The sequence below is a fragment of the Manacus candei genome, unplaced genomic scaffold (assembly GCF_025592945.1).
Source record: "Manacus candei isolate 608988 ecotype Guabito, Panama unplaced genomic scaffold, ASM2559294v1 h1tg000017l, whole genome shotgun sequence".
Lineage (NCBI taxonomy): Eukaryota > Metazoa > Chordata > Aves > Passeriformes > Pipridae > Manacus > Manacus candei.
Genome location: NW_026138065.1, coordinates 31,385,892 through 31,399,766, shown reverse-complemented (window position 1 = coordinate 31,399,766; position 13,875 = coordinate 31,385,892). Strand labels below are relative to the sequence as shown.

Here is a 13,875-nt window from a genome sequence, read left to right as displayed (position 1 = left end):
ATAATTTTAACATGATTAAAAACATTTGGGGAAAAAAAAAGACACTGAAAATTCAAAACGAAAAACTAAAACGATCCGCTCCATGACCGGACTTTCTGTACATGATCCCAATTATTCTTATTTTTTTTAGCAGTTGTTTGGAGTTTTCCTTTTACCAGCTCTTTCTGCTCCTGTGACCACTCCCTGGTGCATGGCTTGGTGTGGAATTGCTGTAAACTTTATTACCTGTCAAAAGGGCAAAGGGGTCAGAATCGCTTGTGGGACTCAGTAAAGTTCAAAGACATTCAATGAGGTAGAGCTTTATGTGCTTTAATAACCCAAGGCAGCTTACTTCTGAAGCCGGCTTTTAATGTACAGTCAAAACCTCCAGTTCAGGTAGTGGTACTTGTACAGGGTTCTTTTGTCCCTTGGCTCTTCTTTTTAGTAGCTGTCTTTTGGGATTGCTGAGCATTTGCTGTTTACTTTGGGGGGATTTATTTCTACTTCTTTAAAAGACCTTAAGTTTCCACATGCTGGTTCTGTCTGGGGTCCTGGCTCGCAGCTCTGTGCGGGTATTTACCATCAAGGATTGCCAGAGCCCTTTAGTCCCAGTTGGTTTTGTTTTCCAAGTCTTGCTGTCAAACTCTCCAAATACATTGTTGTCCAAGATGCCTTTGGACCACACTTCCTCTTCAAGTACATTTGATTATTTGTCATTAGAGGTAAATATCTGGCATGGACGTGTTCAGATCCTACTCTTAGAAGGCACAGGGGCGTAATTTAACACACTGTGATTTCAGTGTGACTATTCCAGCCATAAAATCCGGCTCCTATACAGGTTTTTGCATTGACGTCAGCAGCGGCAGCAGCTGGAGCCCGGGCTCCTCACGTCTCAAGATTTCAGTTTGCAAACTTCATTTCCAAACTTGCAGAAGGAGATTAAGCCAAAACTTAAGCGTGCTTGTTAGGCCGGCGCTAAATTCGCACAGTAGATATTTTTCCCTCTCTTTAGAGCCAACAATGATAGCCCGCGGGTAGGGGGGGGTTGCGTCTCGATGCCGTGAGAAGAGATGACCCTCTTGGCTGCTGCTAAAAAGCAATGTTCTGCACTTTTCCAGTAAGTCAAGGAACACCCTATAACCCCGACGGGCAGCCGATGGGAGGTTTCGTGATGGACGGCCAGCAGCACATGGGCATCCGAGCACCAGGTAAGCCCCGGGGGAGCGTCACCCGCCTACGGGTGGCCTCGGTCACGCCACCGCAGGTAAACACACCTCCGCCCTCCGCTGCCGTCCCAGCTGCCTGCCTTGCCTCACCTGTCTTCTGCCTGCCTTCCACACCGCCGAGGGAAACCAGGCACCTCCGCGCTCGAGCGGTCCTGGACCCTCTGCCGGTGCTGTGTTTTGGAAAGGGGCTTTTGGCACTATCTGTTGACTTTGCTCATTTTCTGGCATCTTCTTGGATTTTTATCTCCCTCTAGGACCTATGAGTGGAATGGGCATGAATATGGGCATGGAGGGGCAGTGGCACTACATGTAACCTTCACCTAGGTAACCAATGGCAAAGCCAGGGGGAAGTAAGTACAAACGAGGTCTTTGTTCTCACTTTGTCCGAGGGATATTTGTCTTCTTGCATTTCCCTATGTTCTCCCTGCCCATAGCCTCATGCTTGTTCCTTCCTTTCCATCCATCCATCCTACGCCTGGGCTCCTTCGGGTTTTCTCTCCCTCTGGTTCAGCTCAAGCTTTCCAAGCTCCCAAAACCCCCTGTGCGCGCGCGCGCCGTACGCTGACGCTGCCGTACATCGACGCCGCCATACATTGATGCTATTATCCATCCCCGAGCACATGACAAAACAAGGAGCAGCCGGGGAGGTGGGGGAGCCCGTCGTCTTGGCAACAGACTGATTTGCAAAATGTAAGCGGTCTGCAGCAGCGCAGGGAGAGGAAAGAGCATGTCCCCAAAGTGTCATAAATCTGTCTAACCGCAGTTGATGCATGAGTTACATTTCTCCCGCTAACCTGCAAGACACCAAAAAAGCCAAGCGGAGACTTCTCGTAGGGTAGGGAAAAAGAAACACACCAAACGAAAAAACGGCAGCTTCACTTAGTTGCGTTTTGGAAGGCGATGGACAAAACTTTGATTTCTTTTTTTTTTTTTTTTTTTTTTATTTTTTTTTCAAGTTTATTTCTCTTTGTCTGTCCGTCATAATGGGATTACGTGTGGCAAAGGAAAAAGAGAGAATACAAAATAGAGGTGTGCGCAGCAGGCTATGGAGCTTAGCCCAGGCTAATTGACTATATCCAAATTAAGTATGCCATCACTTGCAGTGTGACAAATGGATTTGACTTATTCAGTATACAAAAATAGAGATCATTAATGCAATCTTCAGTGGCAGGCCTCGCGAAGAAAGCCTAGAAAAACTGTCCCAGTTTTTTTTTTTCCCCTCTTGTCTTTTATAGGGGAAAATACATTATACGAATTTTCGTATTTTCTTTTTTTTTTAAGACTAAAGTGGTTTGAAACACCAAGACACCGATACCATGTTTAAATGGTGCATGATTCTGTTCCTCTTGCTCTTTTCTGGAGTTGAAAGAGTTATTTCAGCATTTTTGTTGTGCCCCCAGCCTATATTAACACAGGGTTTGAAGTTACCCAGGGCAAGTGTATTTCGTAGTACTCTTCTCTGGGCCCAAGTCAAAACTAAGTTTTAACAATTAGCTGTGAAAACATTCCTCTGAGCTTGGGAATGCAACAGCCTTATTACCTCATCATGAAAATTTCTAGCTTAGTTAATTTAAATATTGTTTCTTAGTTTCTGGGTCAATTAAATTTAAATGATGTATTTTATGCTTCGTGACCAATTAAATTAATAGGTTATTACAAAAAATATTATCATCTTTTTTGATTAAAGAGCTGTGAGTACAGTATATTTTATAAGCAATTTTCATTAGTTCAAAACTGTTCCTTTAGGCTAGATTAAGCAGCTATTCATTGCTAGAGCCTTGAGACCTGATTCCAAGGTGTTCGGCGCATTCACAGCGCGCTCTTACTTAGAACTAAAGCCAATTGAACCTACTTAGCAATAGCGTATGCCTTTCACCCTTGATGATTATGGAGCTTATAGCTCTCCGAAACAATACACCTGTCAGTTCCCATCAGCTACAGCAATCCAAGCAGAAGGCAGAGGCCCACAGAAAGCAGGAGGTTTTATTGTTTTAGGTCCAATTTTTTTTCTTATTGTTCTCCCAAACCCACTGAAAGGTTTGACTGAGTTGCGCGTCTGATTTTTTTTTTTTTTTTTTTTTTGTGTGGCCAGAGGTGAGCAGGGGGGAAAGAATTAATTGATAACTGTTATTGATTATATATATATTTTTTTAATGTGTTTAAAAATACGGGTTTGGTTTAACAGTCGTGCTTAGTAATCCTATCAATTTCGGCTTCATATGAGGCCTTTGTTCAGCAATGTATGTTCTTGTTGTATAGCATCTACTTGAATGGCACAAATACTTGGGAGAGATTCCAAGTGATCAGGCTCAAGAGCTAAATAAATAGCTGTTGATAAACCTTGACACCTATTTAACCCATCTCTCCTCCTGAGCCCCTCATTAACGACAACGAATTCCCTGCCCTGGTATTCCCAGCATGCTTTTACAAGTGGGGAGACGAAGGCAGGTGGCTGGAGTAAGGTCATGGGGAATGGAGCCCACCTGAGAGCCCTCACAGGGCTTGGTGCCACCACTCCTTGTGACTTTAGTTATCTTCAGACTGGCTCTGCCTCTCGCGTGCTTCCAGATCAGAAACATCTCCATTGCATATGTTCCTAACCAGAAAAGGAGAAAGCGGTTTTATCTCCAAAAGCTCTGTATTTGGAGGGGAGAGGAGGTTCTTGGGGGGTTTCTTTTTGACCTGGGAATCGTTCCTGTTGCCTTCACTGTGAGTCCATACGTAGACTCTGATTCCACAAAGGCAACTTGCGCTCGCGTATCCGTGACTCTGCATCCCTCCTCGGGCTCAATCTCGGCCTTCTGTGCCCGAGCAGATGAGCTTCACAGCCCAATGTCGGCAGCCAGTCCCCCACCACTCACCACCACCTCTTTCTCTCCGCAGGGCTGCAAAGTATGCCAGGGGATTATGTGTCTCGGGGTAGTCCAATGGGTATGAATATGGGACAGCCAAGCTATACCCCGCCCCAGATGCCCCCCCATCCTGCTCAGCTGCGTCATGGCCCCCCCATGCATACCTACATTCCTGGACACCCTCACCACCCAGCGATGATGATGCATGGAGGACCACCCCACCCTGGAATGCCCATGTCAGCATCAAGCCCCACAATGCTTCATACCGGCGAGCCAGCAGTGAGCGGACAAGTGATGGACATTCATGCTCAGTAGCTTAAGGGAAACACACGTTGTCTGCAGCGATGGTAGATTTCAAACATTGTCTTTCTGCAATGACTATGGAGTTCTTGGTGTCAACTTTGGACCAAGGGACGTTCCAGTTCTTCACAGGGACCCTGAAAAGCAGGAAAACACCAACCGAAGTCAACTTCTGGGGACATGCTAAATACCTATATAAGACATTAAGAGAACAAAGAGTGAAATATTGTAAAATGCTATTATACTGTTATCCATATTACGTTGTTTCTTATAGATTTTTTAAAAAAAATGTGAAATTTTTCCACACTATGTGTGTTGTTTCCATAGCTCTTCACTTCCTCCAGAAGCCTCCTTACATTAAAAAAGAAGCCTTACACTTATCCTGCAAATGACAGAAAGGGCTTATTTGCAGGATTTTTAGAGCATTAAAATAACTATGTCAGGCAGAAGAATCTTTCTTCTATCCTAGGATTTCAGCCATGCACACTCTCTCTCTCTCCCCCCTCTCTCCTCCTCTCTCTCTGTCTGTCTTTCTTCCCTTTCTCTCCCTTTCTCCCCACCTCTCTCCCTCTCTCTCTTTCTAGCCTGGGGCGTGAATTTGCATGTCTAATTCATTTACTCACCATATTTGAATTGGCCTGAACAGATGTAAATCGGGAAGGATGGGAAAAACTGCAGTCATCAACAATGATTAATCAGCTGTTGCAGGCAGTGTCTTAAGGAGACTGGTAGGAGGAAGCATGGAAACGGAAAGGCAGTGTATTTGAAGCCTAATTGTCACATCAGAGCATCCTTGTCCCCATGCAGCAACCACCACCTTGTACATCACTTCCTGTTTTATGCAGCTCGAAACATGGACTGAAGATTTATTTTTAATATGTTGACTTTCTTTCTGGGCAAGACATCGGTCATGTGTGCATTTTTTTTTCCATAGTCCCATCATGGAGCATTTATGTATACATTGTAAATAAATTTTGTGCAAAAAGGACTGGAAAAATGATCTGTATTATTGCAATTTTTTGTAAAAGTAGCAGTTTGGTATGAGTTGGCATGCATACAGATTTACTAAGTGGGATAAGCTAATTATACTTTTGTTGTGGTTAAACAAATGCTTGTTGATAGCCTTTTTCTATCAAGAAACCAAGGAGCTAATTATTATTAATAATAATCATTGCACACTGAGTCTTAGAGTTTCTGATTGAAACAGTTTGGATTGTATAATAACTCAAAGCCCAGTTGTAGTAGTTTGAGTGCAGTAATGAAATCTGAATCTAAAATAAAAACAAATTATTTTTTGTCATGGTGACTCCACTGCTTGCAAAATTTGTTTCCTGTCCCCATGCAGTATTTGTAGCCATTCTATCCCAAATTGGGAGCTGAGCAGCTACAAAATTCAGCTGGCTCTGGAGATGTTATCTATCATTTGTTATTTAAATATCAGCTTCATATTTAAAGAATGTAAAAATAATGCTACCCTCAGTAAAGAAACTTTCTTGGAACTTGCACTGTAAATTTTCAGGATGGGAACTGTTGCCTGTTAATAAATGTAATATCGTAGGGCATTATTGGACAGAAATTTGTAAATAGTATTACCCTCCCTACCCTCCAAATTCTAGTTCTAACACACAGTTTAAATTATTGAGTTTCTTTCTGGAATTGAGCATACTAAGGAAGGAGGAAAATAAAACTTGGGAAACATTGCCTGGGCAAGGCATGTCTGTAAGGGCATGAGGTGCTGCTGGACCCCTGCAAGCAAGGCCAGTGCAGGCTCTCCTCTCCTCTCCTCATTAACCAATTTCCTCACACATTTGTACTTTTTCTGCACCGCAGCCAGCGAGTAAAACAGTCCCAGCCAGCCTGGGCAGGCTGCGGCTGGAAGACCTTCTCATTTGCTTTAAATCAAATCGCAGCTATAGAAGAAAAAAATTGAGTTTCCCGAGGCTAGGAAAAGGACACAAATATCTTAATTAAGGCAAAATCATGCAACAGCCCTCCCCTCCCCAAGCCAGCCGGCATCCCCGGCGGGAGGTGTCCCGGAGGTGTTTTGGGATGGGCTCCCGGCGGGGCCCTCCTGCTCTGCGTGTCCTCTGGGTACCCCCGGGCTGGGCAGGGGGCAGGCGGGGGTGCAGGCAGAGGTGCAGGCAGGCAGTGCAGACCTTTCTCAGTGAAGCAAACCACCAAAGTGGGGTCCTCTCCCCCCACGGCTTGAACCTCCTCCCCCTCTTTTTTTTTTTTTAACCCTGAGTGTTCTTTTTTTTTTTCTCCTCCTTTTCCTCCTTGTATTTTTAAAGGGCCACAGTGCCGCCAAGGAGGCTGCACATCCCGACTCCCTCTTTGTGAGCCCGGAGTAATGACACTTTTCTGCCAAAACGTGAATGAACGAGGCTCACTTTTTGCTTTTTTTAGGGGGTTTTTTCCCTTCTTTTTTTTTTTTTTTTTTTTGCTTTGTTTTGTTTGTTTTGTTGTGCTGTGTTTGGATTTTTTTTTAATGTTTCTTGAAAGACAAAAACAAACCGCCCTCTCGCAGGAGAGGGCACACGCGTCCCTTCTCCTCGCGGCCGCAGCGAAGTGGGGCACAGACCTTCCTCCGTGGGACTTTATTTTTTGGGGAGGGGGGACCCATTTCAAATTAAACCCACTATTACATCCCAAGACATTTAATCAGCTGTAATTATAACACATTCAAAATGAAGAATATGCCCTGACAGTATTTTTATTGTTATTGTTCATCGCATGATGTTAGACAGCTTCAGAGGCACAGGAAAGAGAAGTAAACGGGTTACAAATAGGGAATTATCCCTCGTTTAGCATTAAAATTCATTTAGATAAAATTGCCACAAACATTTAAATGGGGAGATTAGTTCCCCCTCACGCCTTATTGCACTCTCTCAATGGCTCCGTTAAGAACATTTTACACGTTGGAAATTCCGCCTTTTCGGGCCGCTCGCTGTTTCCTAGCTACCCTCCTTTCACCGCACCGGGGGGGCCCGGAGGGGCCCGGGGAAGGCCTCCCGGCTGCGCCTCCGCGCCTCACCCCGGCCCGGGGGCTGCGCGGGGGCTGCGCGGGGGCGCAGTGCGGGAGCGGGGGGGAGCGGATCGCCCCGCTGTCCTGCCGCTGCCCGCCGCCCAGGAGCAGGAGGAGCAGGAGGAGCAGGAGGAGGAGGAGGAGGAGGAGGAGGAGGAGGAGGAGGAGGAGGAGGAGGAGGAGGAGGAGGAGGAAAGCCGTCTTCGACTGCCATCTCTTGGGGGCTCGGGAGAGTGACGCGGGGGGGGGAGATGTGCGGGGTGCTCCGGGGCCGCCCGCGCAGCGCCGCGGGCGTTGCGCGTTGGCGGACCAAAGTTTGCGCAACCCTCCGTGAGGCTCTATTTCTCCTATTTATCCCTCCTGTTTTTTGTGGTTTTCTTTTTTCATTTTTTTGTTTTGTTTTTTTGGGGGGTTTTTTGGGTGGTGGTGGTGGTTTGGTTAGGTTGTTGCCTTTTTTTCTTCTTTTTTTTTTTTTTTATTCGGCCCCGATTTCCCGCTTCCCCTTTCTCTTTTTGTGCCAAACGTCCCCCCATCGGCCCTCCCGCACCCCCGGGCGCAGTGTCCCGCGGAGCCAATACCTCCCCCTGTCCAGAGGCGGACGAGGGGCCAGACCCCTCAGCGCGGTAGTTGCACGGGGCCTGCCCTGTGTCTGGGCTGGGCACCCGCACCCCACGAGGGTTTTTTGCGGGGGGACAACAAATTCCAGCCAGGAGGTCCGCGCCCCCCTCCAGGCAGAGGGATCGCGGGAGGCGGCGGAGGCGGTGCCTGCCCTTCCGTGCCTCTATCAGCCACAGGTACTTTCGGGCTCAGAATCGGCACTTTTCAGCCACGCGGTGAATATTTCCACCCCCGGCTCTGGTGCGCAGGAAGTCCCCCCGCTACCCGGGGCCTCGCTCCCCGCGTCCTGAACCTGCGTGAAAAACAGCAGAGCATTTACCCACTCCCCTGACCTTGCTGTGCCGCCCGGGATGAATACATATATATATATATATAATTATATATTTATATCCATATAAAAGCGAAGGAACGCTTCCCGTGGGCCAGGAGGAGGCGGCTGCCCCCGGCCGCGGGCAGGGGCGGGCGGTGCGCGGGCGGCGCGGGGGCGATCGCGGGTGGGGTGGGTGGGCGCTCCCGGTGCCGCCTGGAGGTGGCTGCTCAGCTCCGGGCCGGGCTGGTGCTTTTTGTGTGACAGCCAGTAAACCTTCCCCGTCCCTTTAATGCGTGTGGAAATACCCGCATGCCTGTGTGGCAGCTGCTTCCAAAGCCCCAACTAACTCTTTTGGAAGAGCAGGGCGAAAAGAGTGAAAGGCGAAAGAAAGACTGTTCATTTTTTTTCCTTTGGTGCCATTTTGGATGTCATCTGTTACCTTGGTGACTGTGCTCAGCCCCCAAAGCCCCTGGATTGTTAGGGAGGGAAAAAAAAAAAAAAAAAATGCATGCTATTTCTGCACCGTCATTTATCACTGTCACCGCATAATGATTCCCCTCGCAGCTCCTTATTGATGTTTGTAATTGCATTATCTCATAAAGGGAGGGGGTGGCGGGCCGGGATGATCAATGGAGCCGCGCCGTGCATGCCGGGGTCAGGGGCTGCGGGAGGCGGCGGGGCCCCCCCGGACCCTCCCGGCCGCGGACCCCCCCGGCCCCGCTCCCCGCCTGGCAGACAACAAGTCCCGGGCACCGCCCGGAGCGCGGCCCCGGCAGCCGGCGGGCAGGGCCAGGGCAGCTCCCGGCGGGGCCGTCCTGCTGGGACCCCCCAGTTTGGGGAGAGGGACTGAGGGAGGGAAAAAAAAAACCACAACAACTCTCCCCAAAAAAAGGGCTTCAGCCAGGGAAAAAATTAAAGTTTAATGTGAATTGGCTGGGGGGAAAAAAAAACATTCGGTGAATTCCACCCCCCAATTCTAAAGAGTTTGGCCGGTACCTGCCTGGAGGGCGGCGGTGCGGGGGTGCTGTGGCGGGGGCTCTTCGGAGCGGGACCCTTCCCCGCAGCATCCCCTCGGCCGCGGGGGATCCGCGGGGCCCCGCGGCGCGGAGCGGCGGCCGCACCGGGGGAAGGTCCGGCGGCGGGGAGCGCTGCCGGAGACACCGGGGACCTGGGGAGGGGGGCACAGGACAGGGCTGGGCCCCCTCTGCGAGGAGGAGGGCGCAGAAATGCGGCTCGTTTCCCGCATTTAGTTGGGGTTTTTTACCGGTTTCTTTTCGCCGAGCGCTTTATAGAGAGGGCAGCGCTGCGGAAAAACCCCAAACCGGAGGAGCCCACGTTTTTTCTTTCCCCCCTCTTCCTTCTCTCTCCCTTAGCTCTTTAAGGATTACCAACGAAGTAAAGATTAACTCCTTTCCCCCCCTCCTCGCAGCAACAAATGAACTCCATCCGCTGCGCCCGAAAGTTAAAAGAATTATTTTCCAGTCTCTTCCCCAGAGGATGAGCCAGTGCACCCCATAACCCGGGAGTTGAGGGGACCAAAGCCGAGCCCGTGGGAGCCGGGACAGAAAGATGCTGAATTTCCCACAGCCACCCTAGGCAGCCCCGGAGCCTCCCTTTGAGACGCAGCGCTAAACCGAGGGGAGAGCAAATCTCTCCGGCTCGTCCTTCCCCGCATTGATCACCTCTCTCCCCAGGTTTCCCCCTCTTCAATCATCCCTTGGAAATTTAGCAACGCTTTAGTTTGAAGGTAATACAGCCTAAGTGTTATTGTTCTTTCCCCTGTATATATAAATATATATATATATATAGGGAAAAGAACATATATATGTAAATATATTTTTCCATATTTCCTCCAGGAATGAGGGTTGGCGCTACCGTTAGCCTTGTAAAGAAATGCCGGTTGTCTGCTTTCACATAAACATTCATGATTCCAAATAAACTTTATAAGGATTTCAATTGGAAAGGTAAGCAGTCGGCAGTGCGAAGACATTGCACTTGAAATTTCAAATGTGAACTAATCCAACTTAGCTATATTTTCCTCCTTTTCTGGTCTGATAGTTTGCAATCTGGAGTTCCATACTTATAAAAAAATATTTAGTGCCATAGCTCACGGTTAAAATAGTGAAAAATTAGTCTCGTTTCAGAAATTATTTATTTATAGAACGAACATGATTAAAACATAAAAAACACACAAACTGCAGCTGCAACAAAAAAACCCCACCGTGATTTACGATTATTAAATCTTTGATTGCCATGTTAATGTTTCTTTTTCTACCTTTCATTTGCATTTTAATCTATCGAATCTTTACAATTTTGCTGCCTCCTACTCGAATGATTGATTACACATCTGAAAGAGGGAAAAAAATCCTAAGCTTTCTAGGCGAGCTTCTCTTTTTCCTCCCCCCTTCCCTTTGCTGGTTTGCTTTCTGAAACCTTCCTCAACAATGTTAATGCAAGCAGGACAAATTAATTATGCTCTTTTAAATGTCAAAGGTATAAATAAAAATGCTCCCACCCCCCTTTTCCTCTCCTTTGCTGCTGCCCCAAATGGGAATATTTTTCCAAGCCGCTTGTTTTAAAAGCAAGAAGGAATCACCTGGTAAAATACAATTAAAAGAAACATACGCGCAGCATCCTGACTGTAAATAAATATTATTGCGTGGACATTTACTTATGGAGTGCGTGTGTGGGGGGAAAGCAACCAGAGAGGCAGCGGGAGGCAGGGAGCGGAGGTGAAGGCTCTCTGGCGCAGCGGCAGCGCTTCCCTTCGCTGCTGAGCCTTAGTTTTGGGGCTGTTCCACGTGTGCCCCCCTCGCCAAAAAAAAAACAACCCGAAACCCCAAAACAACAAGAAATGGGGTGGTCAGGGTGCAGCCCACGAGAAGAGAGGAGCAACCCCGTGGGTTTCCCTTTGCCTCTACCCCATGGGCCGGGGTGGTGGGTAGAAAGCCGGGGGGGGGTGACGGTGTAATGATCCCCAAAAGGGGGGTCCCACCTGCCGGGAGTGCGCGCCACCGGAGAGTGGGTGCTCAGACGGGATTGCCCACGAGGGACACCCGCCTGGGGGCTGCCCACGGGGAAGACCCACCCAGGGGGTGTCTACAGGGGGACACCGAGCTGGGGGATGCCCGAAAAGGGACACCCGTCCCGGGGATATCCCCCCCGAGGGGATGCCGACTGAGGGACACCCACCTAGGGGACACCCAGCCCCGGGGCTGCCCACGCGGAGCATGGGGCTGAAGGCAGCCCGCGGGCAGGGCTGGCACCTGCGGGGGCCGAGAGGCAGCTCCCTGGGGAGGAATCATCGGGAAAAGGGGAAAGGAGCGGGCAGGGCGGGAGGAGCGGAGGCAGCGGCGCGGAGACTCCGCACCTGCGGGCGGGGAGCGACCCTCGCGGGCCGGGCAGACAGGGAAGATTTAGAGGTGAAGAGATGGCAGATTGTTAAGAAAGTAATAGTAAGGTGTCCCATATACTACAGTTTTATTGTGGGGTAGTAACTACTAGATTTATTTATTGCCGAGGCAATATAATAAAGATAATGACCGCAAACTCAAGATAAATGCTTACGCCCATAGCTGGTCAATTCTTTTTTATTTAGGAGAGTGATCCGGAGAGGTGAAAGTCATCTTCTCCCAACCACAAATATCAGTCTTGGTTTCCACCAGGTTATAAACATGACATGCAAATAATGGAGCTGCTGCCGGGCGCAGAGGGTTTGGGGTCGGGGGATAAGGCGGCTGCCCCCTCCCTTTGCTTTTCCCCTCTCAGGAGCACCCGCAGAGAAGAACACCGAGATGAAACAACTGGGGAGTGAGCCTCCCCACGGGGACAGGGGAGGGAAGGGAGGGATAAAAAAAAAAAAAAAAAAAAAATATCACCCCCCTCAAGCCCGTGGGGAAAAGCCACTTGCGAGGGGAAGCGCCCAGGGGAGCGGCCGCGGTGCCCCGCACCCGCTGCCGCCCCCGCTCCCCTGCCCAGGGCGATTGTGTGTCAGCCCCACAATGGACGCTTCTACTCCCGGGCGCTTTGATCCCTGCACGGCCGGGAAAAAAGCCACCTGACAGCGAATCTGCGACGGGCGGGAGAGGGGAAAAAGAGCGAGGAAGAAGAAAAAAGGAAAAAAAAAAAAAAGGAGAATATAGAGCCGTGCAATTTCGTGGTTTGTGCGCAGGGTGAAATTATAAGGTTGAAAAGTGCGAACAATCCTCCTCAATCTTTTACAACATCAGCGCCGCTTCTCAGCCTTAACCAGAACCTCCCTTTTTCCAGCGGAACGTGAGTTATCACATCCCCAGCCTCCAGCCTTCGCTGTCCCCGCAGGACGGGCAGCTCCCGCCTCCGCCAGCCGCGGCCAAGCGCATCTCCCCGCGCTGCGCCGGCCCCTGCGCGCCGCGCAAGCAGCCGCGCAAGCAGCCGCGCCTTCTCCTCCCAGCACGGCGACTCGTCTGTCGCACTTCAAAGGGTGATAACCTAATTGCTTCCAGAGTTTAAAAGTAATTAAGCTGTATTAAAGGAACTTTAAATAAAACCCGGTTTGCCTCGCGCTGGCTCCCCTTGCCCTTCAGGAGGGTAAATAGAAGCCCCATTTCTGGAAAAAAAAACCCTGCATTAAAAAAAATCTTGCATTTATATAACATATGCGAAAAATGTAAACAGATTTCGTTTTTGAAAGGGTATGGGTAAAGTGGTGGTAATTATGTATAATTAATGCTGAAGGGAAAATGAACACATAATAGGTTCCAAAGATTAAACCATCTGTAACTATCAGGGGAACTTTTAAAGTTTTTCTTTTCCTTTTTTTTTTTCTTCCTTTTTTTTAAAAAAAATACATCTATTTCCTTTCATTAAGGATTTTTAGTTGTTAAAATTCAAGTTAATGTTTGCATCTCTGAAGTATTCTAATTTGAGAAACAAATCCCTAAAAGGTTTCGGCAGTTCTCAATCTACAACTTTGAAGATCATCCAATATAAAAATAAATTGAATGGTAATTTTAACCATTATTAACGTTTGTGGCACTTAATTTAGTTAGGTGCTGGCTTTCCATTTTTGATTACACCATAAGGAAGTTATTTTACTAAGAAATGTTAAGATAAAGTATAGGCATTCCCACACATTCTTTATATTTTTTCTGGCATGTATTTATTATGGTCTACTCAATCTATTTTAATTTCTAGGTAATGCATAATCACTGGAGCCAATTTTTTCCCCATGTTTGCCAGGGTAGAACCAGACTGTGAAGATGTAGGTCCTGCATATCTGTACGTGGCATTCAATACGAGGGACTATAAATTTAAATATGTTTTTCCTACTGTCTCAGATCTAGTTCACAAAAGTAAATCCAGTGCCTTTAACATTTGCCAAGGTAGGAATGGATCTAGCTTTAGCAGCACTAATAGATGTTGAGATGCTGTGTGAGCTGTAACTTCTGTCAGCGACTGTGCCTTTTTGATAATGGTAATTCCTAAGGTATGAAGGTAGAGTTGTTAAACCTCATTTATTAATGGACTAGTCGCCCTAGCAGTGGTTTACAGAACTGGTGGCTGGAGAAAATAGATGTATTTGTG

The 13,875-nt window shown here is 48.2% G+C and overlaps 1 protein-coding gene across 2 annotated transcripts in view; it reads left to right on the top strand.

Annotated features, from left to right (window-relative positions):
- The window catches only part of MEIS1 (Meis homeobox 1), a 108,318-nt gene extending 102,661 nt beyond the window's left edge, over positions 1-5,657 (top strand). The window contains exons 11-13 of one of the 2 annotated variants that reach the window (XM_051783890.1): positions 1,098-1,187; positions 1,460-1,555; positions 4,089-4,235. In XM_051783890.1, coding sequence (XP_051639850.1) covers positions 1,098-1,187; positions 1,460-1,518 — 149 coding nt within the window. In that variant the 3' untranslated portion in view covers positions 1,519-1,555; positions 4,089-4,235. Of the gene's footprint in view, positions 1-1,097; positions 1,188-1,459; positions 1,556-4,088 lie in introns of both variants that reach the window. The other variant, XM_051783889.1, reaches the window with a different exon arrangement.
- Positions 5,658-13,875: the final 8,218 nt, after the last annotated feature.